The 25,175-nt window shown below is 35.1% G+C and overlaps 3 protein-coding genes across 3 annotated transcripts; 2 read left to right on the top strand and 1 right to left on the bottom strand.

Moving 5' to 3' along the window:
• Positions 1-385: 385 nt before the first annotated feature.
• LOC133320960 (E3 ubiquitin-protein ligase CHIP) lies at positions 386-3,199 on the top strand. The gene is made up of 6 exons (XM_061530056.1): positions 386-508; positions 621-819; positions 911-1,052; positions 2,648-2,753; positions 2,829-2,885; positions 2,952-3,199. Exons 1-6 carry the CDS (start codon positions 386-388, stop codon positions 3,192-3,194), a joined length of 870 nt encoding a protein of 289 aa, XP_061386040.1. The 3' UTR covers positions 3,195-3,199.
• Positions 3,200-5,905: 2,706 nt separating this feature from the next.
• Positions 5,906-6,964, bottom strand: LOC133320996 (speckle-type POZ protein-like). Its single transcript, XM_061530105.1, has one exon. It carries the CDS (start codon positions 6,962-6,964, stop codon positions 5,906-5,908), a length of 1,059 nt encoding a protein of 352 aa, XP_061386089.1.
• Positions 6,965-8,744: 1,780 nt separating this feature from the next.
• On the top strand, positions 8,745-9,833 carry LOC133320987 (speckle-type POZ protein-like). The gene has a single exon (XM_061530093.1). It carries the CDS (start codon positions 8,745-8,747, stop codon positions 9,831-9,833), a length of 1,089 nt encoding a protein of 362 aa, XP_061386077.1.
• The last annotated feature ends 15,342 nt before the right edge of the window (positions 9,834-25,175 follow it).

Genomic DNA, 25,175 nt, shown 5'->3' with positions numbered 1-25,175 from the left:
ACCTCTATAAATTTTCTTTAATAAATCCCCTTTTATTTTCGAGAACTTCCTCCAAAAATTTTCTTAAAAATCCAGGCTAATTGCTTGAATCGGTCTCCAAAGTTCCAGGGGCTTTTTCTGCCATCATCTGTTGGTTATTGAGGTTATGCTTTACCCGTCTTCGTAAACAAAGGTTACCTCTCACCATTTTCTTGTATTCCTATATTTTATCAGTCATTCTCTCCTACCTCCCTCCATTCGTTGCATTCGGAACGTTTTTCACTTCGCTCGGTCCATTCTAATTGAGTATCATTTTTTGTAATTTTTTGGGAAAAGTGTTGTTGGATTTTCAGATATCCTCATAGATTGTCCACCACCACCAAATTTCTTGTTTTGCTGGAGAAAAATGAGTAGCAAACATGTTTACTCCACCACGAATTTAACCGATGTCCAACTGAAGGAGCAGGGCAATAATCTATTTTCGGCCAGGAAATATGAAGATGCCATTAATTGCTATTCCAAGTGCATTGTAAGTTACGGACAGCCGGTTCCAATTCCTAGAGAACATGATATTTTTAGAATTGTCACCTAATTCGTTTTTTTTTAATTAATTTTATTCCTTCTTTCCCTTTGTCTACCAGGTCAAAAATCCCAATAATGCCACCTATTACACCAATCGGGCTTTGTGTTATCTGAAACTGAAACGTTGGGAGCTGTCCTGCCATGATTGTATGAGCGCCCTGGACATAAATCCAAATATGCTAAAGGCCCATTTCTTTTTGGGTCAGTGTTTAATGGAAGCGGAACTCTACGATGATGCCATAAAACATTTACAAAGGGGTATGTTTGTTTGGCTGTGTGTGTGGGTGTCGATGTTTTGGAATTCTTAATAATCTTTGTGTTGTTTTTTTTTAATATTTACGTTCGCAAGCCTTCGATTTGTCCAAAGAAAAGAAGCAAAACTATGGCGATGATATAACGTCCCAGTTACGTTTGGCCCGCAAGAAACGTTGGAACGTGCTGGAGGAGAAGAGGATTTGTCAGGAAATTGAATTGCAAAGCTATATTAATAGGTATGGAAGAGGACCTTTCGAAGAAGAGGCATGGAATTTATAAAGAATATTTAGAGAGTACCTTTCGAAGAAGAGGCGTAGATTTTTTAAAGAATATTTATAGAGGACCTTTCGAAGAAGAGGCGTAGATTTTTTAAAGAATATTTTTAGAGGACCTTTCGAAGAATAGGCGTAGATTTTTTAAAGAATATTTTTAGAGGACCTTTCGAAGAAGTGGCGTAGATTTTTTAAAGAATATTTATAGAGGACCTTTCGAAGAAGAGGCGTAGATTTTTTAAAGAATATTTATAGAGGACCTTTCGAAGAAGAGGCGTAGATTTTTTAAAGAATATTTATGGAGGACCTTTCGAAGAAGAGGCGTAGATTTTTTTAAGAATATTTATAGAGGACCTTTCGAAGAAGAGGTGTAGATTTTTTAAAGAATATTTATAGAGGACCTTTCGAAGAAGAGGCGTAGATTTTTTAAAGAATACTTATAGAGGACCTTTCGAAGAAGAGGTGTAGATTTTTTAAAGAATATTTTTTTAAGGACTATATAGAGGACCTTTCGAAGAAGAGGCGTAGATTTTTTTAAGAATATTTATGGAGGACCTTTCGAAGAAGAGGCGTAGATTTTTTTAAGAATATTTATAGAGGACCTTTCGAAGAAGAGGTGTAGATTTTTTAAAGAATATTTATAGAGGACCTTTCGAAGAATAGGCGTAGATTTTTTAAAGAATATTTTTAGAGGACCTTTCGAAGAAGAGGCGTAGATTTTTTAAAGAATACTTATAGAGGACCTTTCGAAGAAGAGGTGTAGATTTTTTAAAGAATATTTATAGAGGACCTTTCGAAGAAGAGGTGTAGATTTTTTAAAGAATATTTATAGAGGACCTTTCGAAGAAGAGGTGTAGATTTTTTAAAGAATATTTATAGAGGACCTTTCGAAGAAGAGGTGTAGATTTTTTAAAGAATATTTTAGAGGACCTTTCGAAGGAGATGCGTGGACTTTTTAAAGAATATTTTTAGAGGACCTTTCGAAGAAGATGCGTGGATTTTTAAAGAATATTTTTAGAGCCATCTAAATTTTATAATGGCAATCTTTAGAGGACCTTTCGAAGAAGATGCGTGGATTTTTAAAGAATATTTTTAGAGCCATCTAAATTTTATAATGACAATCTTTAGAGGACCATCCGACCTAGAAGTCTGAATTTTTGATCAATATTTATAGAGGAACATCTGAAGAAGAAATCTGAATTTTTTAAGGACTATTTATAGAGGATTATCTGACCAAGAATTCTGAATTTTTAATTAATATTTGTAGAGGGCCATTTGACCAAGAAGTCTGAATTGTTTTTTAAATACTATTTATAGAAGACCATCTGATCAAGAAGACGGGATTTTTTAATGACTATTTTTAGAGGACCATATGACGAAGAAGTCTGAATTTTTTTAATGACTATTCTGTCCAAGAAGTCGGAAATTTTTAAGGACTATTTGTAGAGGACCATCTTAAAAAAAGTCTAAATTTTTTTAAAGACTACTTATAGAAGATCATCCTGACTTTTTAATCCATTATCCTTGCATTTATTTTTTTCTCCATTTATTCCCCAAAGGTTAATCAAAGAGGACATGGAAAATCGCTTGGCCAAACTGAAACTAGATGACAATACCAGTGAAGATCAATTAAAGGAGAAACAACAGGAAATTGAACAAGAATGTGTAAGCAAGAATAAAATGCCATTCAGATGCAATATTTTCTCAATTTAATTTTCAATTTTTTTTCATTTCATTTAGGATGACCATATCAAGGAGTTAAATAATATATTTGCCAAAGTCGATGAACGTCGAAGGGTAGAGCATTTTATTTAAAAATTAAATTCAATCAAAAAAATAATTAATTTTTGCATTTCCTTACAGAAACGTGAGGTGCCCGATTATTTGTGTGGTAAAATAAGTTTTGAAATTTTAACCGATCCCGTTATAACACCATCTGGCATTACCTATGAACGTAAAGATATTGAGGAGCATTTGCAACGTGTGGGACACTTTGATCCGGTCACACGTGTCAAATTAACACCCGACCAATTAATACCGAATTATACCATGAAAGAAGTTGTCGATGCTTTTATTGCGGAAAATGAATGGGCATTGGAATATTAGATGTTTGGAATTTTTTTTAGAAATTGAAAATTTGGAAGCAAAAAAGAAAAATCACCTAGTATTATAGTTATATAATTTTTAATGCATATTTTTTCGCCTTCTTATTGTAATTTCTATATATTCTTTGATTTTTTTAAATGATGGTTTAGATATATTTAAGTTAATTGTACAGAGTTCTTGGTTCACCATCCGGTCGTAATTTGTGCATATAAATATAGTATATATGTATGTAGGTGTGTTCTTTTTTTAAAATTGATTTCCTTATCATATCGAATCCACTGATTATTATTCCTCATCTAACTGTTGACTGGTTTTAAATACATATACATATAAATAGATATCCTTTAGATAAATAAGTAATGAAGAAAATAAAGATAAACATTTATTTCGAAAAAATGTAATGGGGTATTAATATTCAAATAGAAGAATTATTTTAGAAGTTCACCACAACAATAAATTGGGATTTCTTAAAGAATATTTGTAAAGGACCTTCCCAAGAAGAAGCGAGGGTTTTTTTTAAAGATTAATTTTAGAGGACCTTCCCCATAATAAGCGGTGTTTGAAAGAATATTTTTAGATGACCGTCCAAAAAAAGTGAATTTTTTAAAGAACATTTTAGAGGACCTTCCAAACAATAAACGTGGATGTTTTGAATAATATTTAGGAGGGCCATTCCCCACAATAAGCGTGAATTTTTTAAAACAATTTTCTAGAGAAATGTCAGAGCCCTAGGCGTGGATTTTTGAAGCAATTTTCTAGAGAAATATCAGAGCCTTAGGCGTGGGTTTTTAAAGCAAATGTTTGGAGAAATATCAGAGCCTTAGGTGTGGGTTTTTAAAGCAAATGTTTGGAGAAATATCAGAGCCTTAGGTGTGGATTTTTTAAAGAAAATTTTTAGGGGACTAACATACCAATAAGAAGAAGAAGCGAGGGTTTTTTTTAAAGATTAATTTTAGAGGACCTTCCCCATAATAAGCGGTGTTTGAAAGAATATTTTTAGATGACCGTCCAAAAAAAGTGAATTTTTTAAAGAACATTTTAGAGGACCTTCCAAACAATAAACGTGGATGTTTTGAATAATATTTAGGAGGGCCATTCCCCACAATAAGCGTGAATTTTTTAAAACAATTTTCTAGAGAAATGTCAGAGCCCTAGGCGTGGATTTTTGAAGCAATTTTCTAGAGAAATATCAGAGCCTTAGGCGTGGGTTTTTAAAGCAAATGTTTGGAGAAATATCAGAGCCTTAGGTGTGGGTTTTTAAAGCAAATGTTTGGAGAAATATCAGAGCCTTAGGTGTGGATTTTTTAAAGAAAATTTTTAGGGGACTAACATACCAATAAGCGTGATTTTTTTAAAGAATATTATTATGGGACTAGCAGACCAATAAGCGTGAATTTTTTAAAGAATATTTTTAGGGGACTAGCAGACCAATAAGCGTGGATTTGTTAAAGAATATTTTTTAGAGGACCTTCCCAAGATGAACCCTCGATTTTTTAAAGAATAGTTTTAGAGGACCTTCCCAAGAAGAACCCCCATTTTTTAAAGAATAGTTTTAGAGGACCTTCCCAACAATAGACGTGAATTTTTTAAAGAATATTTTTAGAGGACGTTCCCAACAATAGGCGTGGATTTTTTTAAAGAATATTTTTAGATGACCATCTGACTAATAAGCGAGGATTTTTAAAGATTAATTTTAGAGGACTATCAGACTAATAAGGGTGGCTTTTTTTAAAGAATATATTTAAAGGACTCTCAGACTAATCAGTTCGGTTTTTAAAACGAATATTTTTAGAGGACTTTCAGACCAATCAGCTCGGTTTTTAAAACGAATATTTTTAAGGGACTATCAGACCAATCAGCTCAGCTTTTAAAACGAATATTTTTAGGGGTCTATCAGACCAATCAGCTCGGTTTTTAAAACGAATATTTTTAAGGGTCTATCAGACCAATCAGGTCGGCTTTTAAAACGAATATCTTTAAGGGACTATCAGACCAATCAGTTCGAATTTTAAAACGAATATTTTTAAGGGTCTATCAGACCAATCAGATCGGATTTTAAAACGAATATTGTTAAGGGACTATCAGACCAATCAGATCGGCTTGTAAAACGAATATTGTTAAGGGACTATCAGAACAATCAGCTCGGCTTTTAAGACGAATATTGTTAAGGGACTATCACACCAATCAGCTCGGCTTTTAAGACGAATACATTTAAAGTACTATCAGACCAATTAACTCGGATTTTAAAACAATTTTTTTAAGGCACTATCAGACCAATCAGCTCGGCTTTTAAGACGAATAAATTTAAAGGACTATCAGATCAATATTTTTAAAGGACTATCAGATCAATCAGCTCGGCTTTTAAAACGAATATTTTTAGAGGACTATCAGACCAATAAGCTCGGCTTTTAGAACGAATATTTTTAGAGGACTAGCTGACCAATCAGCTCTGCTTTTATAAAGAATGTTTATAGAAGACTATCTGAGCAATAAGTTCGGGTTTTAAAAACAAATATTTGTAGAGGACCATCTAATCAATAATTCGCTGTTTTCATATAACATGTATAGAGGCCCACTTGACTCCTAAAATCAACGATTTTCATGACTTCCTTCATACAATTTCTTTTTCAATATTTCAATATGTGTTCTTAATAAATAAATCTTATGCCTTTATTAATTACAATTCTGTTTTTCTTCTTCTTCTTTTCCCTTCACATTTCAACACAACCATTATAAAATTCAATTTCTTCAATTAACTGAGGATATTCCGTTAACATAGTCTGCCAATCATCGTTCTTCTCTATCTCGGCCATATTTTGTTTAATAAAATGTATTGAACGTAATTTTACAACTTCCGAATTATGACGATCCGCCAATATTAGGATTTCCAAGGCATTATTACATGTCAGTTGGCGATTCAGGGCAATTTCACATTTTGCCTTTAGCTTCTTGAGCGCATATTTATCAGCTGCCACAAATAGTTCGATGGGCATTTCATCAATATTCGGCGCCTGATTGGTGTAGATAAAGGTAAGCATTTCCCGAACCACCGGATATTCCATATCATTGATGTCAACACAATTTGAGGTATTCTCCGTCATGGCTTCGTTATCGAACATCGCGGCAAATACTTCGCTACGCATACTCAAAATATTTTTGTGGGCCTTTAGCTGTTGTTTCTCCACCATCAACGTGACATCACTGAATTTTTCACTTTGCAATAGTTTACCCATATCCTGAAATAAATCCGTGTCCTCATAACAATCTAAACACTCATCACTTGATGGAATATCAATGAGATCATCAATAACACCGAGTTCACAATGTGTGATCAAGGTGTCATTTGCGGGTATCTTTTCAATTTCGATTTCAATGGGCCGGGGAAATATAAAGACATCCTCGGGCACAGCCTTGTACAGATTGTCTCGGCTAATATCCTTTCGTTGTTCACCATTTTCCATATAGCCTTCGAATTTGAAGTGCATCAGCGGCTTATCGCTGCACACCAATTTCACTTTCAATACGACGATTTTTTTAACTTTCGTTAGGCCCATTTGCCATTTGATGTTGTGCGGATTGGCGTGATCATTGGTGAATATTGGGGAAATTAGATCACCATTAAACGTATTGAAATGTTCTACTTTCCAGTCATAGATGAATTTGGTTACTTTGACTCGGTCACAAAACCACGTAGCGTCAATGGAGTCCTTAATTGACAACGAACCATTGTGTAGGATGCAGTTATTAGAGCAGGAGGGTTCTGATGCCATGGGATTTTTATTTATATCTTATTTTTTTAATTTTGTTGTTATTGAACTGAAAGAAAGAAGAGAAATGTAAAATGTTTCGTAATTGCCATTAAAAAAATGATTTGGATTTTGTGAACATACCTGAGATTCACATCAGAATACGTAGATATGAAATTACAACAAATTATTTAATGTAAAATTACATTACAAATAGTGTTAGAGCTTCGAGATGCTGATAATCTGAAAAAGTGTTTAAAAATACATTAACTATTATGATTAGTATAAATCCTTAATTATGGGTCAAATGGTCCTCTAAATATATTGTTAAAAAAATCTCCACTATAGGCTTCGAGGCTTCTTCTTGGGAAGATCCTCTAAAAATATTCATTAAAAAATCCACGCCTATTTTTTGGAAGATCCTCTAAAAATATTCATTAAAAAATCCACGCCTATTTTTGGGAAGATCCTCTAAAAATATTCATTAAAAAATCCACGCCTATTTTTGGGAAGATCCTCTAAAAATATTCATTAAAAAATCCACGCCTATTTTTGGGAAGATCCTCTAAAAATATTCATTAAAAAATCCACGCCTATTTTTGGGAAGATCCTCTAAAAATATTCATTAAAAAATCCACGCCTAATTTTAGGAAGATCCTCTAAAAATATTCTTTAAAAAATCGAGGCTTCTTCTTGGGATGGTCCTCTAAAAATATTCTTTAAAAAATCGAGGCTTCTTCTTGGGAAGGTCCTCTAAAAATATTCTTTAAAAAATCGAGGCTTCTTCTTGGGAAGGTCCTCTAAAAATATTCTTTAAAAAATAGAGGTTTCTACTTGGGAAGGTCCTCTAAAAATATTTTTTAAAAAATCGAGACTTCTACTTGGGAAGGTCCTCTAAAAATATTCTTTAAAAAATCGAGGCTTCTTGGGAAGGTCCTCTAAAAATATTCTTTAAAAAATAGACGCCTCTATTAGTCCTCTAAAAATATTCTTTAAAAAATAGACGCCTCTACTTGGGAAGGTCCTCTAAAAATATTCTTTAAAAATCCACCCGTAAGGCTCTATTTATCTAAAAATTTTCTTTAAAAATCCACGCGAAAGGCTCTATTTCTCTAAAAATTTTCTTTAAATTTTTCAAGGCGTAAGGCTCTATTTCTCTAAAAATTTTCTTTAAATTTTTCAAGGCGTAAGGCTCTATTTCTCTAAAAATTTCCTTTAAAAAAATCCACGCCTAGGGCTCTGCTAGTCCTCTAAAAATTTTCTTTAAAAAATCCACGCCTAGGGCTCTGTTAGTCCTCAAGAAATTAGCTTCAAAAATTCCACGCCTAAGCCTCCGATATTTCTCTACAAATTAGCTTCAAAAAATCCACGCCTAAGCCTCCGATATTTCTCTACAAATTAGCTTCAAAAAATCCACGCCTACGCCTCCGATATTTCTCTAAAAATTTTCTTTAAAAAATCCACGCCTAGGGCTCCGATATTTCTCTAAAAATTTTCTTTAAAAAATCCCGAATGTTCCTCTAAAATATTCTTTAAAAAAATCCCAGCAAAATAGTCAGCTGATCCTCTAAAAATTCCCTTATAAAAATCCCAGAATTGTTTATCCTCTTTTTTTTTGTAATTTAATTTTATTCTAAGAACAGGTTACAGCTGCTGGAAATTCCGCGATCATTAATCCATAATAGCTCTATTCCTACCTGAATTTGCATATCCTTCCTACCTGCCTGCAGATTCGATTTTCATAATTTCAAATAACTAACCTCAAATACCAAACATGAACAGTTCAAATTTAAACTTCAACGCGATGACCTCGAAAACATCCTCCTCCTCGCCGTCGTCACCTCCTGCGAAAATATGTTATCTCCATCAGACACTAAACGATAAAAAGAAATTCTACAATGATACAGCCTGGTATTGTGATCGTGTCACAGTGGCCCGCATTCAATACCTTTGGATAATTGAAAATTTCTGTGCGATTAAGAATAAAGTGGACTCGCCGGTATTTACCGATGAAACGGAGGGCAAAATCAAATGGCAAATTGTGCTGACCAAAACAGATGGCCAAATTGTGCTGCTGGTGAAAATGGTCAGCAGCAATCAGTCGTGTGTTAAATTCAAACTCAAATTAAAAATTGTGAAACTGAATGGAGATCTCGATGATTCCCTGGGGAAATGGAATGGTAATGGTTCGCTGCAAGGCTCTCTAATTTATCCACGTAAAATAACTCTTTCCGATGTGCGCAATCCTGCACGACAGCTGCTTATAAATGGTGCCCTACAAATCCGATGTGAATTAACGATGATGGTGGATGTGATCCATAGTTCACCCTGGGAGGGGTTACATTCTGTTGGCTCGGCCCTACACCAGCGCATGGCAACCCTTTTGAATACGGGGAAATTTAGTGATGTTACGTTGGTCGTTAAGGGCGAAGAACTCTATGCCCACAAAGCCATTTTAAGTCTACGCAGCAGTGTCTTTGCCGCCATGTTCGATCATGAATCAATGACGGAAAATAAAACCAATCAAATACTCATCAATGATTTTGAACCGGATGTCATTAAGGAAATGTTAACCTATATGTATTCGGACGGGGCACCGAATATTCACAGCATGGCTGGAGAACTATTGGCCGCGGCGGATAAATACGATGTCGAACAGCTGAAAGGATTATGTGAAAGTGTACTGAATAAGGAAATTTCAAATGAAACCGTATTACCTACCTTGGTGTTGGCCGATCAACATTCGGCGGACGTTTTAAAGAAACGTTGCTTCCATTACATCAAATTGAATTTATCGAGTATTGTCTTTACCAACGAATGGAAGACAATGTTGAATAATTATCAGGAATTGATACATGAAATTGAGGCCTATAATGGCTGTCTATTTTTGTAGAAAAAAAAACTTTTCTTTAAATATAAGTTTATGTGTAACATAAAATTAAGATGTAATAAAATGTGATAAAATCGGAGATTGATGGACTTTTAATTTTTTAAATGGGATTTCTGAATAGTTTTTCTATATATGGGGCGTGGATTTTTTAAATAATTTTTTCCGAGGTCTATATAGGACGTGGATTTTTTAAATAATTTTTTCCGAGGTCTATATAGGGCGTGGATTTTTTAAATAATTTTTTTCCGAGGTCTATATAGGGCGTGGATTTTTTAAATAATTTTTTCCGAGGTCTATATAGGGCTTGGATTTTTTTAAATAATTTTTTCCGAGGTCTATATAGGCGTGGATTTTTTTAATAATTTTTTTCCGAGGTCTATACACGGCGTGGATTTTTTAAATAATTTTTTCAGAGGTAAAGAAATCTATCTGCTTCATTATCTGCAAACACATGATGACTGATAAAGGACCTCATTAAATAATTTATATACCATGATGTTGGATATTCTGAAAAGAAAAAGAAAATAATAAACCCTTTATTGTAATTTTATTTTAGAATATAAAATATTCGTATGGAGATCTTAATAGGCTTACCTGTAATTCGCATAATTTGTTCCGCATGAATGCAAATGCCAAACCAAATAAACTATTTCCCTTCCGAATTAGTTTCAATTTCTCACCAGTATATTTTATATAAGGCAAACGGTTTTCAAAACAGATCAGGTCCAAATCAATTGAATCCGGAAATAAAAAACAACAGCATCCCCAGGATCTCTTTCAGATGAAAAAATATCAAAACTATTATTATTTGTTGTTTGTTTTTATTTCATTTTTATTATCGTTTTCTTGTATTCGCTCCTTCTTCGTTTTAATGTTTTTTTTTTAATATTGGCAACATTTGGGTTCCAATTTTGAAACGATAACGGGGATATCGATAATACACCAAGTGGCTAAAGTCGACGTACATAACCCTATGATATTAAATTTCAAAAAATGAAATTTTAATACCGGGATTTAAAACAAAAAAAATTTGGAGGACCTCCTGGGCAAGACGACCTCTCCAGCTATAAATGTGGATTTTTTAAAGAGTATTTTTACAAGACCTTCCCCAGAGGAAGCATCGAGTTTTTGAAGAATATTTTTAGATGGCCTTCGCAAGAAGCGTGGATTTTAAATGAATATTTTTAGAGGACCTTCCTAAGAAGAAGCGTGGATTTTAAATGAATATTTTTAAAGAACCTTCCTAAGAAGAAACGTGGATTTTTTAAACGAATATTTTTAGAGGACCTTCCCAGGATGAAGTGTGGGGATATATTTAGAGGACCACACCCACACTTAGCGGGGATTTTTTAAAGAATATTTTTAGAGGACCTTTCCAACAATGAGCGTGGATTCTTTTAAAATTTAATATGATATTCCTCTAAAATGAATGTTTAAAAAATCCACGCCTATGGCTCTGATATTCCTCTAAAATGAATGTTTAAAAAAATCCACGCCTATGGCTCTGATATTCCTCTAAAATGAATGTTTAAAAAAATCCACGCCTATGGCTCTGATATTCCTCTAAAATGAATGTTTAAAAAAATCCACGCCTATGGCTCTGATATTCCTCTAAAATGAATGTTTAAAAAATCCACGCCTATGGCTCTGATATTCCTCTAAAATGAATGTTTAAAAAAATCCACGCCTATGGCTCTGATATTCCTCTAAAATGAATGTTTAAAAAAATCCACGCCTATGGCTCTGATATTCCTCTAAAATGAATGTTTAAAAAATCCACGCCTATGGCTCTGATATTCCTCTAAAATGAATGTTTAAAAAATCCACGCCTATGGCTCTGATATTCCTCTAAAATGAATGTTTAAAAAATCCACGCCTATGGCTCTGATATTCCTCTAAAATGAATGTTTAAAAAATCCACGCCTATGGCTCTGATATTCCTCTAAAATGAATGTTTAAAAAATCCACGCCTATGGCTCTGATATTCCTCTAAAATGAATGTTTAAAAAATCCACGCCTATGGCTCTGATATTCCTCTAAAATGAATGTTTAAAAAATCCACGCCTATGGCTCTGATATTCCTCTAAAATGAATGTTTAAAAAATCCACGCCTATGGCTCTGATATTCCTCTAAAAATTGGCATTAAAAAATCCACGCCTATGGCTCTGCTAGTCCTTAATAAAATTGCTTTAAAAAATCCACGCCTGATAGTTCTCAAAAAAATTGCTTTAAAAAATCCACGCCTATGGCTCTGATATTCCTCTAAAAATTTGCTTTAAAAAATCCACACCTAAGACTCTGTTGTTCCTCAAAATATTCTTTACAAAAATCCCATGTTTCCCCCTTTAAAATACACCATTTTATAATATTTTAGGGATATTTAAGTCGTCCTTTTGCGATTCCACGCAAAACGATTTGTGTTGCTCATAAATCGATTATTATTAATCGATTACCATTTGTGCTTATTTGTGGGGTATGAGTACTTTGTGTCTGGCTTGGCAACCCTATTCAGTTAAGACAACTCCAACAAGCAGCTGTCATGCTCGGGCAATCGACTGAAGAGCACGTAAAACCAACAACGCGCTAAATAGGCTTTTATAGAATTTCATATATAATTAAAATAAAAAAAAATAATAATTAATAAAAAAAATATTCAACATAATTCAACGGGCTTTTATAAAAAAATAAAATATTTCAATAATTAATTGTAAATAAAAAAGAAAACAACAAAACAAAAAATAATAATTCATAACCAAAACCAAACGTGAACAAAGTGTGGTGTGCATGATTGTGTGTTGACGGTGTGCGAGAGTGAGAGAGAGCTAGCAAAAGTGCTGAGAAGTAACAAAATATAATAAGAAAAAGAATAAAGAATAGAAACAAACCACAACATATTTTTTAGCACGTGTTTTTTTGTTTGTGTAAAAAATTCAAGAAGAAGAAGCAGAAAATATTAAGATATTCCCATTCCTCGCTCCACCACAATAGAAAAAAAATCATCGTAATCAAAACAAAACAGGAAAACAAGTGTAAATTTCTATTTCACAATAAAAATTAAGCTAGAATCTTTAAATGTGTTTTTTTTTAATTTATTTCTAAAAAATTACAAATAAATAAAACTCGTTTACATTGTAAATAAATGAAAATAAAACAAATCATCCAGCAAGTGTTAAAATTTTGTAAATGTGTAGAAATTAAAAATAAAAAAATAGTGCAATTTTTTGTTGTAACAAAACTACAACAACAACTACAGGACGATAAGGAGAAGTAATTCATTGACTACAATTACAACCACTGCTGCTGCTGCTTCCTTTTGTGAACTTGACATTGATTTGCCGGTGTAAAATTGACACAGCGTTTTTGAAGTCCATTACAACTATTTGGCGGATTTACCGAGTGAATATTTTTCTTAAATAGGATTCAAAATGGTTCAGGTAAGTGGAAGTAAAATTATTTATTTTTGTAGTTTCTGATTTTTTTTTAATTTCTTTTAAGGGATATTAGAGAAGTTTCGGGAATTTAAAAAAAGTCTTTAGAGGGATATCGGCGAGGACTTTAAAAAAAGGTGTGGAATTTTTAAACAATTTTGGTGGAAAATCGGAGCTATAGGGGGGAATTATTTTAGAAAATTATTTTAAAATAAGATCGGATTTCCCTAAAGTAGTCATAATCCCTGGAGTAGTCATAATCCAATTAATCAATTTTTTTTTAATCATAACCTATAATAATCAAAAAATTTTTTTTTTGTAATTTAATCGGTATAATATTCTTTAGTAGTTCAATATCCCTCCCTTTTACATTTATGCCGCTTAATACGATAAAATTTATATTTAATTGTGAAATGTAGCTTACAGCCTTAAGGTCGAAAGACTGGGCACTGTGAAATATATAAATAAAAAAAAAAATAAAGACGACAACATTTTTCGAGGACCATTTGATCAATAATTCCGGATTTTTTAAAGAATATTTATAGTGGACCATCTGATCAGTATGCTTGGACTTCTCTAAAGACAACATTTTTCGAGGACAATTTGACCAATAATTCCGTATTTTTTTAAGAATATTTATAGTGGACCATCTTACCAATAAGCCTGCATTTATGAAATACATATTTTTGAGGAACATCCTCATACAATATATTTTCCTACTAAATCCGTATCTATCGAGAGCTTGGTCCTTTCGAAACGGTTTAGAAAAAATCTGAACTTATTGTTGATACCTACTTAAAAAATATTTAAAAATTCTAGAGCCATCCGTTGACCTTAGAAAAATATTTTTTCCTTGGAAAAACTAATAGAAATTCCCGAGCTTTTTGTGGTCATTGGAAAAATTTTTAAAAACAGTCAGACCTTCTTCTTTTGACCATTGAAATCAAAAATAAGAAATATACCAAATATTTATTGGTCCTCAAAACAAATATTTTAAACTAAGCACAACCTGTTTTGAACCATAAAAATATAGTTTGAAAAAATCTCGGACCTGTTTTTGTCATTGAAAATATGTAGGGCCTTGCTAAAAAATATTTAGGATTTGTTTTTCTTTGTTTTAATACCCTCCACCATAGTATGGTGGGTATATTAGTTTTGTTTTTCCGTTTGTAACTCATCGAAATAATCATTTCCGACCCTATAAAGTATATAAATTCTTGATCGGCGTAAAATTCTATGACGATTTAAGCATGTCCGTATGTCCGTCTGTCTGTTGTAATCACTCTAGCGTCTAAACGAATTGAGATAGATCGCCAACATTTTGCAATTCTGCAGCCAGGCCTACATCGGTCCACATTTAGGCATAGCTCCCATATAAGGGTACCCCCCAATTTTCGATATTTTTTTAGGTTCTGGAGCGCGTTTTTCTGAAATTGTGTACATTGAGCTCTTATTGGGTAGCAAACCTTTTGAGGATTTTGATCGTATTTTTCCACCGAATTCGCTGAAATTTGGTAACTTGAGTTCTTATTGGGTAGCAACTCTCCCACTACTAAAATTTATGAATATAGGTATGGTTTCTCAGATAGCCTTCTATATAAGGGTATCCCCAATTTTGCGGTATTTTTATCACATTTTTCGACCGAATTTGTTGAAATTTGCTAACTTGAGTTCTGATTGGGTAGTAAATCTCTCCACAAAAAATTATAAATATGGATCCATATTTTTTCGGTAAGCCCCCAATTTTGCGGTATTTTGGTGGTTCTGATCGTTTTTTTTTTCGAAAGAATTGACTGTAATTTGGTACTTCGAGTTCTTATTGGGTAGCAAATCTCTCCACAAAAAATTATGAATATAGGTCCATTTTTTCGGATAGCCCCCATATACGGGTACCCCCAATTTTCGCTATTTTGGGGTTCTTGAGCGTGTTTTTCAAGCAAATTCGCTGCAATTAGGTATTTTGTAGTCGTATATGGTAACAAATCTCCCTACGAAAAATTATTAATATTCGCCCCCTATTTGGGGTAGTCCCCATATAACCCCCTTTTTATACCTTCAGGGTATACAGGGTATTATGTCTTTGTGCATATGTTTGTAACAGGCACAAGGAAACGAGATAGACACATGGTTCCTTTTGAGAATATGCATAGAATCACTTTCTGAGTGGTTCACCAAAGTTCCTATATGTCCTTCGATTTGCACGAAATTTGGCATAGCGTACTGAATTGAGCCTAGAGTGATGTCTGTCAAGTTTCGTGAAAATCGGTTTAGATTTAGATATAGCTACCATATATATTTTCGTCCTATATATCTTTCGATTTGCATGAAATTTGGCATAACGTACTGAATTGAGCCTAGATCGATGTCTGCCAAGTTTCGTGAAAATCGGTCTAGATTTAGATATAGCTCTCATATATTTTTTCGTCCGATTTAAGGTAAATGGTGCACCAAAGTTCCTATATATCTTTCGATTTGCACGAAATTTGGCATAACGTAATGAATTAGCCATAGAATGATGTGTGTTAAGTATCGCGGAAATCGATTCAGATTTAGATGTATCTCCCATATATATTTTCGTCCGATTTACGGTAAATGGTGCACCAAAGTCCCTATATATCTTTCGATTTTCACGAAATATGGCATAGTATACTGAATTGAACCTGGAGCTATATTTTCGAAGTTTTGTGAAAATCGGTTCAAATCTAGATATAGCTCTCATATATATTTTTTCGTCCGATTTAAGGTAAATTGTGTACCAAAGTCCCTATACATCTTTCGGTTTGCACGAAATTTGGCATATCGTACTGAATTGAGCCTAGATGGATGTCTGCCAAGTTTCGTGAAAATCGGTCCAGATTTAAATATAGCTCCCATATATATTTTCGTCCGACAGAGGGCGAAGCCGATGTAAAATTCTCGGCGGCGGCGGCGGCTAAGCATAAAAAAGTCGGCGGCGGCTAAAAGTCGACTGCAGCCGAAAGAAAATCGGCGGCGGCGGCTAAAGCAATATACGGCCGGCGGCGGCTAAAAGTCGGCTACAGACGACGACTTTAACGTGAACAAATAATTTCGGTTGTTTTAATAACTGTCAATTCATTTAATTTAAAATAAAAATGAAAATATAAGTTTATATGCACATTTGTTGCTTATAGCACATTAAAAATTAATAAAAATACTTTAATTTGATAAAAATGGTTCGACGACTGCCTTGTTATCGTGAACAAACAATTGTTTCTTTACTGTTGCCGGATGCAGGCTGCTTCTCTTTGCATTTACACAATTCCCGGCATATGAAAATGCTTGCTCTGAAGATGCTGATGTGGCTGGAATTCCAAAGCACATATTTGCTACAGCAGCAACATTTGGAAAGATCTATAAAAAGTAAATGGTCAAAACGTAACCTGCTTAAAATAAGTTTAAGATGTGAATCTTTAACGTACTTGTTTGTTCTGTCGCCACCAATCTAGAGGCTCAACCGCCTCGACTTTCATTTCCAAATATTTTCTTATTTCTAACTCTACGTTATTTTGTACATTAGAAGGCGATGGTCCCATAAATTCCAACATTCTTTGACGACTAGCTGATATTTTCTGCAAGTAAAATATACGTTAGTTAAGTTTACCTTTACATTTATTAAAACATAATACCTGTTTTTTTGCATTTGGTTCAGTGCTCGTTGATGGCTCATTTAATAATGTGTCATCGATTTCCTTTAATTTTTCAATTTCTTCCATAATCAAGTTCTCCTTGGAAATTGGAGACAGAACATCATGCACAAGTTCCAAGGAGTTTGGCGATTGTTTGGGTATCTGTAGTATATATTTATCTAAAACAGGCCAGTTTTTTTGGCATGGGTCCATAAGCGCAGCTACAACATACATTCTATATACTTTGAATCGCTTCGTAAAGTTTTGCACAGCGAAATTGCATAAATTGATTGTTAGTTCAAAAGACGCTTTTTCTTCTTCTTTCTTCAATGAGGACATAATGGATTCCTGAAAATAAATACACGAAGATATCGTCGGATAATCTTGGCCTTGAAGGTGTTTTGTGGCGTCCTCAAAAATTTTTAAAAACGTGCCAAATTCCGTTATAATTTGCATTTCCATTGTCCCAATCACTAACAGTTCCTTTTTAGCTTTAACTAATGCTATATTTATAGTGGATATATTATTCGTATAGCTTTGAATCATTGCAAGCAGAGAGTTCCAACGTGTTGCAACGGAATTTTTCAAAGAGGTGTGGTGCTTGACGTTTAAAGTTGCTTCATATTGTTCAGTAAAATAGTCATCTCCATGTGGAAATTGTTCGCAACTATCCAAACTCTCCAAAATTATTTCAACCTCTGTAAATATTTTTACTAAATCGTTTTGTTCCTCCATATTTTGAATATTTGATATTTCTTCATAGCTATACATTAAGCTGCCATAAATTTTTTTTAATTTTGATATTATGTTATTAATATTTTCAAATGACTTGTTGTTTAGTATATCTTCCATCAAAAATCTGTGTAAAACATGAGCCATACAACCATATCTTGGTATATTTTTAATTTTTAAAGCTGAAACGATGTTGCTTCCACCATCAGTAACAGCACATATGTTTTTTTCCAACAGATTAAATTCACATAAAGCTTCTTCAATTTTTTCTACAACTGCTAGTCCAGTGTGAGGTCGTGGAAAGATCTCTGTCTTGAGCGTTACAATTTGCATTTGAAAATTTTGGCAGAAATGCACTTTTATGTTTATGTAAGACAAGTGCTTATGTTTATCTGACCACATATCCAATACAAGTGTAACATTTTCGGGCGACTCTTTAAGGCTTGTTTTTACGTGGTCCAAATATATGTTATAAACATCGTTTAAAGCCGTTGTAGCTATTGTCCTATCTGTGGGGAATATAGCCTTTGGGTTTAAGAAAGATACCAATTTCTTAAATCCTGGCCTTTCAACAATTTTAAACGGTTGCAAATCCCAACAGCACATTTCGGCGACCCGGCGAGCATTTTGTTGTTTGTTGTTACAACTTGTTGAGGATTTCAATGCATTTTGTGTCATTGTTGAACTTTTCAGGTTATTTAAAGATTTCACGTCCAAGTTATGTACAGCTCGTAGATGGTTCATATAATTTGTGGTTGATGTTGATTTTCCAAAACTAAAATCATAAACAATTACACACATGCGAATGGAAAAAATTAGAAATTCTTACCTTTTTAAATTGGTCTTTTCATCCAAACACAATTTGCAAAATTTATATTTTTGAAGTATATGCCTCTTTTTAAAATGGAGATCACCAAAATATTTCCAACACAATGATATACCACCTTCATTTACAACAACCTTTGCCAAATTTTTAAATTCATTTTTCTTTTTAAAAAGATCTTCATATTGAGATACATCTGCATATTGAGAAATATTGATTTCAGTATCAACAGATTCGTCAGAATCGGATTCTGATTTAGTCAAAACTGTTTGACCCTTTCGGTTAGCGGAAAAATAATTTTTAATATTCCTTTGGCACATTTTGCATTCTTTTCTTTGAACAAGCAAAAACACAACGAATCTTTGGCAAACAATATGGTTGCCACTCCATCAAAATTCGTAAGTTACAAAAGGTTGCCAAAGGTTTTGTGATAAAAAAAAAACAAATCTACAAAGACATAATACCCTTACCACTATGTGCTGTAGGGTATAATTAATATAAATAGCCTACACGTTTTTGCCTCTCGAAGACGAGTGCACAATGTAAATTATCGTCCAATAATGAGCATTATAATATGTTAATTTATCGATAAGATTAAAAGACATATTTATACAAATTTGCTGTATAAATTTATATTTTTCAACAGCTTAGCCGACTCAGTCGGCTAAAAATTTGAGCCGATGAGAGCCGCATACATCAGCGGCGGCTCAGATCACTTAAAAAAAGTCGGCGGCGGCTGCACGCCGACTGCGAGCCGATCGGCTTCGTGCTCTGTCGTCCGATTTAATATAAAAACCAACGGCAGTTTAGAATACAGGTCATGGCTTTTTTCTTTTTAAATAGTATTTAAGCAACAAACACATGTCCTGGATATATTTTTCGAGGGTTAAAACCAGTCCTGAATATGTTTAAATATTTTTTCAAGGACCAAAACAAGTCTTTAAGGTTTTAAGGTAATTTTCTTCCAAAGACAAAGCCTGATCCTTGACAATTTAAAATATTTTTGTAAGGACCAAAACAAGTCATGGATATTTTTAAAGATTGAACATTTTTTTTAGGCCAAAGTATATTTTTTTAAATTAAAAAAAAATTAATAATTAAAAGTAACATTTTAAATTCCCTTCCAAAAAATATTCATCCATCATTCCCCACGACATTTCCATCTCTACATCCTGCCTGCATCCCAAACTAAATAGACACATTCAGCCAGCCAGCCTCTATTCAGAATTTTTTTTTCATTCAAACTCTAATTTTCACACATTGAATTTTAATTTGTTTAATTAGTTTCAGCCGGAGTTTTATACATACTATATATAACTCCCTATGTGCAGCTCTCGTACGTATACACAGTTGTGTGTGGTTAGCAGAGCTGTGGGGGGGGGGGGGGGAGGATTATAGGCCTCGCAGAATAGTTAATGAAAATTTGTATGGAATGGCCATTCGATTGCTTGCCGAGTGTGTGTGTGTGGTTTTATTTTTGCACGGGGCTTTGTGTTGGTGGTGTTGGTCAACACCACCCCCATAAAATAATGGCGGACAATGGACCATGGGTTCGATATGCAAGGCAGACTGCAAATTAGTTTGAATGGTGCCACGATTGGGCTACGAACCTACAACGCCATGACCGTTTGGTGTTGTGTCAACACATCGACGTGAATGCAGCAGCGTCAATGAATAATAATAACATCCTGCCAATTCTGCCATCGAATACTCCTTACCACACTACCTTCCACACTCCCTTCCTACCTCCCACCCTCCATAATGTATTCATTTATTGCTCATTTTCTAAATTATTTAATAACAACAGCAACAACAAAAACAAAATTAAACACAAAAAAAAAATAGTAATTCCACTCCAATGGAAGGCAAATGGCCTCGAGGGGCCATTGTCGGTATTAACAAATCCTGGCGCTGATTATGTCGATAATAATGATGGTGGTTTTTGTTGTTGTTATTTTACCACAGAATTGATAATTGGTTAAAAAAAACAGCCAGGCCACACCTAGATGCAGGGATTTTTTTCCGCGAGTACAGTTATTGTTATTTGTTGTCGGAATTAAAAATGGTTAGGCAAAAATTTCTCCCAAACACCCAACGCTTAAAAGTATGCACTAGAAATGGCTACAAATATTTTTGCAAGGTGTGAAATTTTAAATAAATAATTTTTAAAGAACTAACCAAGCCCAAGGCTTATTTGAAAAAAAAAATCAAGGGCCAGAAAATGTTTCTGGAAATTTTTAAATATTTTCAAGAGATCGATAGCAGTGCTGAATTTTTTTTTTTCAACTAATTTTTTCATGGGCTCAAACTTTCTTCTTTCTTTTGCTGGCTTCTGACAGAACTTTCGTTCCATAAGTCGAGCTTTGAAAAGATTTTCAGGCGCAGTTTTTTTTGCGCAGTTTTTCCAATTTGAAAGGCCATTTTTATTTATTTTATTCAAAAATGCAATTTGAAGCCTCAAAGGCCGATTTTAAATTTTCGCCAATGTTGTCTTCGACTTGATCTTTCCATCGTATTCGAGGCCTTCCCCTTCTGCGTGAGCCATCATCAGCTGGTTCGCTTTTATATGCCTACTGGGCTGGGGCATCTTCATCCATTCTCACAACATGACTTCAATACGTCTAACAATGTCGATGATCGAGAATAGCTGGTACAACTCATGGTTCCTTCGACGGCGATATTCACCGTCAACGCAGATCGGTCCATAGATCATTTGGAGAATTTTTCATTCAAACACTCCAAGAGCTGTCTCATCCGCTTGCTTAAGTACCCATGCTTCAGACCCATATAACAGCACGGGTAGTATCAGCGTCCTGTAAAGTGTGAGTTTGGTCTGGCGGGAGGTGGACTTGCTTTTGAGTTGTTTGCTCAGACCATAGTAGCATCGGTTGGCCATCACTACCGTCAACCCAGATCTGCCCATAGATTTTTCGGAGAATTTGTCTCTCAGGCACTCCAAGAGCAGCCTCATCTGCTTGCGCACGTACCCATGCCTAAGATCCATATAACAGCACGCATAGTACCAGCGTCTTGTAGAGTGTGAGTTTGGTCTGGCGGGAGGTGGCCTTGTTTCTAAACTGCTTACTTAGACCATAGTAGCATCGGTTGGCTATCACAATCCTTCTCCGAATTTAAAAACTGATGTCATTTGTTTTATTTATGGCGGTACCAAGGTATATAAAATCTTTGACAACCTCGAAGCTGTAGTTCTCAAGTTCCACAGTTGGTCCGAGTTTACTGGACGTCTGGCGCGTTGATACCATCAGCTTGGTCTTCTCGCCGTTTACTGCCAGACCCACTTTGGCAGACTCCTTCTCAAGTTGTTCAAAGGTGCCCGTTACCGCTCTCAATGTTCGACCCATTATATCGATATCATCGGCGTAGGCGAGTAACATGTCTTGTTTGGTGTACAGAGTACCATTTCTGTTCACCTTTGCCTCTCGTATGACCTTTTCCAGCGGGATGTTAAAAAGGTCACACGACGAACTGTCACCTTGTCTGAATCCTCGTTCGGTATTCAGAAGGACTCCGAGAGGTCCTTTCCGACTTTAACTGCTGATCTTGTGCCAGTTAAAGTTATCCTGAATAGCCGAATTAATTTTGCGGGAATGCCAAATGCAGACATGGCTTTAAACACCTCTGAACGGATAGGGCTGTCGAATGCGGCTTTATAATCGACAAATAGGTGGAATGTGTCGATGTGTTTTTCGTGGGTTTTTTTTTACAGGATTTGGCGCAGAGTGAAAATTTGGTCAATGGTGGATTTGTCAGGTCTGAAGGCGCATTGATATGGTCTAATAATATCATTGAACATTGCCTTCAGTCGTTCACACAGTACGCTGTATAGTACTTTATATGCGATGGGAAGGAGACTTATTCCTCTATAGTTGGTACATATCGTCTTGTTTCCTTTTTTGTGCACGGGACACAGGATGCTGAGGTTCCAATCATTGGGCATGCATTCCTCTAGCCAAATTGTACTAATCAGCTGGTGTATGCTCCTCTGACCAGCATCAGACCACCAGTCTTGAATAGTTCGGTTGGTAACCCATCGGCACCTGCTGCTTTATTATTCTTCAGCCGATTGATTGCTATTCTGACTACATCATGGCTAGGTGGTATACATCATCTATCTATTATTGGTTCTGGGGTATCCTCTTCATCGCCACTACCTGATACCAGAATTTTTTCAAAATGCTCATTCCAGATCCTCAGCACGCTGTCTGTATCTGTCACCAGGTTTCCTTCTTCATCTCTACAGGAGGATGTGCCTGCACCAAAGCCTTCGGTTTGGTGTTTTACCCGTTGGTAGATTTTTTGGACTTCATTCTGACTCCTGTACATCTCGATTTGCTCACGATCACCTTTTTCTTGTTCTTTCTTCTTTTTTCTGAAAACACGTTTCTCCTCTCTCTCCTTTTCTCCCGATACTTCTCCATCGCATTACGTGTTGCTACTGTCCGCAGGGTTGCCCTATAGACTGCGTTTTTCATATCAGTAGCATTACGACACTCCTGATCGTACCACGGATTTCTTGATGGTGGTCTTTGGTACCCAAGTGTTGCTTTTGCTGCAGTTTGTAGGGAGTGGGCAATTTTCTGCCACTGTGCTTCTATATTATTATCGGGACAAGGGGTGCTTTCGCCAAGCCGGTGGGTAAGTTGAGCGGAGTAGGCCTCAGCTACCTATTGTGTTTGCTGCTTTTCGACGTCAAATTTCCGTGTTGTGTTAGATCGCACCTTTGCTGCTACATTATGACAGGGGCGTTCCTTGGCTGCCACAAGGTAATGGTCCGAATCGATATTCGCTCTTCGGATCGATCGGATGTCTAAAACACTGGATGAATGCCTTCCGTCTATCACAACATGATCGTTTTGATTTCTCGTTGCTCGATCGGTAGCAATCAAAGTGGTCTTGTGTATATCGAGACGCTTGAATCTGGTGCTGCTAACTACCATGTTTTTTGCTGCCGCGAAGTCAATCAACCTCATGCCATTGTCTGATGTTTCTTCATGGAGGCTGAATTTTCCAACGGTGGGATCAAAGATATTTTCTTTTCCGATTTTTGCATTAAAGTCTCCTGGCACAATTTTAATGTCATGACCAGGGCAACGGTCATATGCTGTTTCTAGGCGTTCGTAAAATATGTCATTGGTCTGTTCATTTTGATCTTCGGTCGGAAGATGGGCGCTGGTTGTTTTTTTTTTTGCAGTCGCGAAGTCAATCAACCTCTTGCCGTTGTCTGATGTTTCTTTATGGAGACTGAATTTTCCAACGGTGGGATCAAAGATATTTTCCTTTCCGATTTTTGCATTAAAATCTCCTAGCAGAATTTTAATGTCATGACCAGGGCAGCGATCATATGATGTTTCTAGGCGCATGGTTTTGGTCTGTTCATCTTTATCTTCGGTCTGAGCATGGGCGCAAATGAGACTGATGAGAAGAACTTGGCTTTTATACGGATTATAGCAATTCGCTCATCTACTGGAGTGAATCTGCAGACGAGGTATTTTATTCTCCTGTTAACCATAAATCCGCAGCCAAATTCACTACTCGTTTCATGCCAGCTATAATACAGGGCGTAATCATCTGATTTACTTACGCCAGTCCCTTTCCATCGCATTTCCTGTAAGGCAATAATATCGACTTTGTACTTCTTGAGTACATCCGCCAAAGGGAACACTGAGCTTGTTCTGTACAACGTGCGCACATTCCAAGTGCAGATTCGCAGATCGTGGTCCTTTATACATTTGCGGGGGTTTGGTTTTCTTTTTCTTTGCTTTTTCATTGAAGGTTGGGTTTTCCGAGAGTGGGCAACTAACCCGACGCCTCAACCCATTTTTTATAGTTCTCATGGTTGAACTCGCGGCACATATTAGCTCACTATTTCATCGGGCGATGAAAATAGCTCCCCAGGTGGCACCGCGGGGATATCAGTGTCCACAATTGAGATGAAAGATAGACCAAGATAAGCCTGGACTTCGCCATGTTAAAGCCAATCACAGCCATGTTAAAGCCAATCGATCATCTCCTATGCCTATCTACAGGCGTGGCTTGTATTTTTAGAAATATTTTTTCTATAGCATATCTACAAGGCGTAAATTTTTAAGAATATTTTTTGAAGCCTATCTCCAAGGCGTGGATTTTTAAGAATATTTTTTGAAGCCTATCTCCAAGGCGTGGATTTTTAAAAGTATTTTTTTGAAGCCTATCTCCAAGGCGTGGATTTTTAAGAATATTTTTTGAAGCCTATCTCCAAGGCGTGGATTTTTAAAAGTATTTTTTTGAAGCCTATCTCCAAGGCGTGGATTTTTAAAAGTATTTTTTGAAGCCTATCTCCAAGGCGTGGATTTTTAAAAGTATTTTTTGAAGCCTATCTTCAAGGCGTGAATTTTTAAGAATATTTTTTGAAGCCTATCCACAAGGCGTGGATTTTTAAAAGTATTTTTTTTTGAAGCCTATCTTCAAGGCGTGAATTTTTAAAAGTTTTTTTTGAACCCTATCTACAAGGCGTGGATTTTTAAAAGTTTTTTTTGAACCCTATCTACAAGGCGTGGATTTTTAAAAGTATTTTTTGAAGCCTATCTACAAGGCGTGGATTTTTAAGAATATTTTTAGAAGCCTATCTCCAAGGCGTGGATTTTTAAAAGTATTATTTTGAAGCCTATCTCTAAGGCGTGGATTTTTAAAAGTATTTTTTTGAAGCCTATCTCC

This window comes from Musca vetustissima, unplaced genomic scaffold (assembly GCF_032173495.1).
Source record: "Musca vetustissima isolate MV318-11 ecotype Yass unplaced genomic scaffold, APGP_CSIRO_Mvet_v1 utg7477, whole genome shotgun sequence".
Taxonomy (NCBI): Eukaryota; Metazoa; Arthropoda; class Insecta; order Diptera; family Muscidae; genus Musca; species Musca vetustissima.
This window is presented reverse-complemented; position numbering and strand designations above follow the sequence as displayed.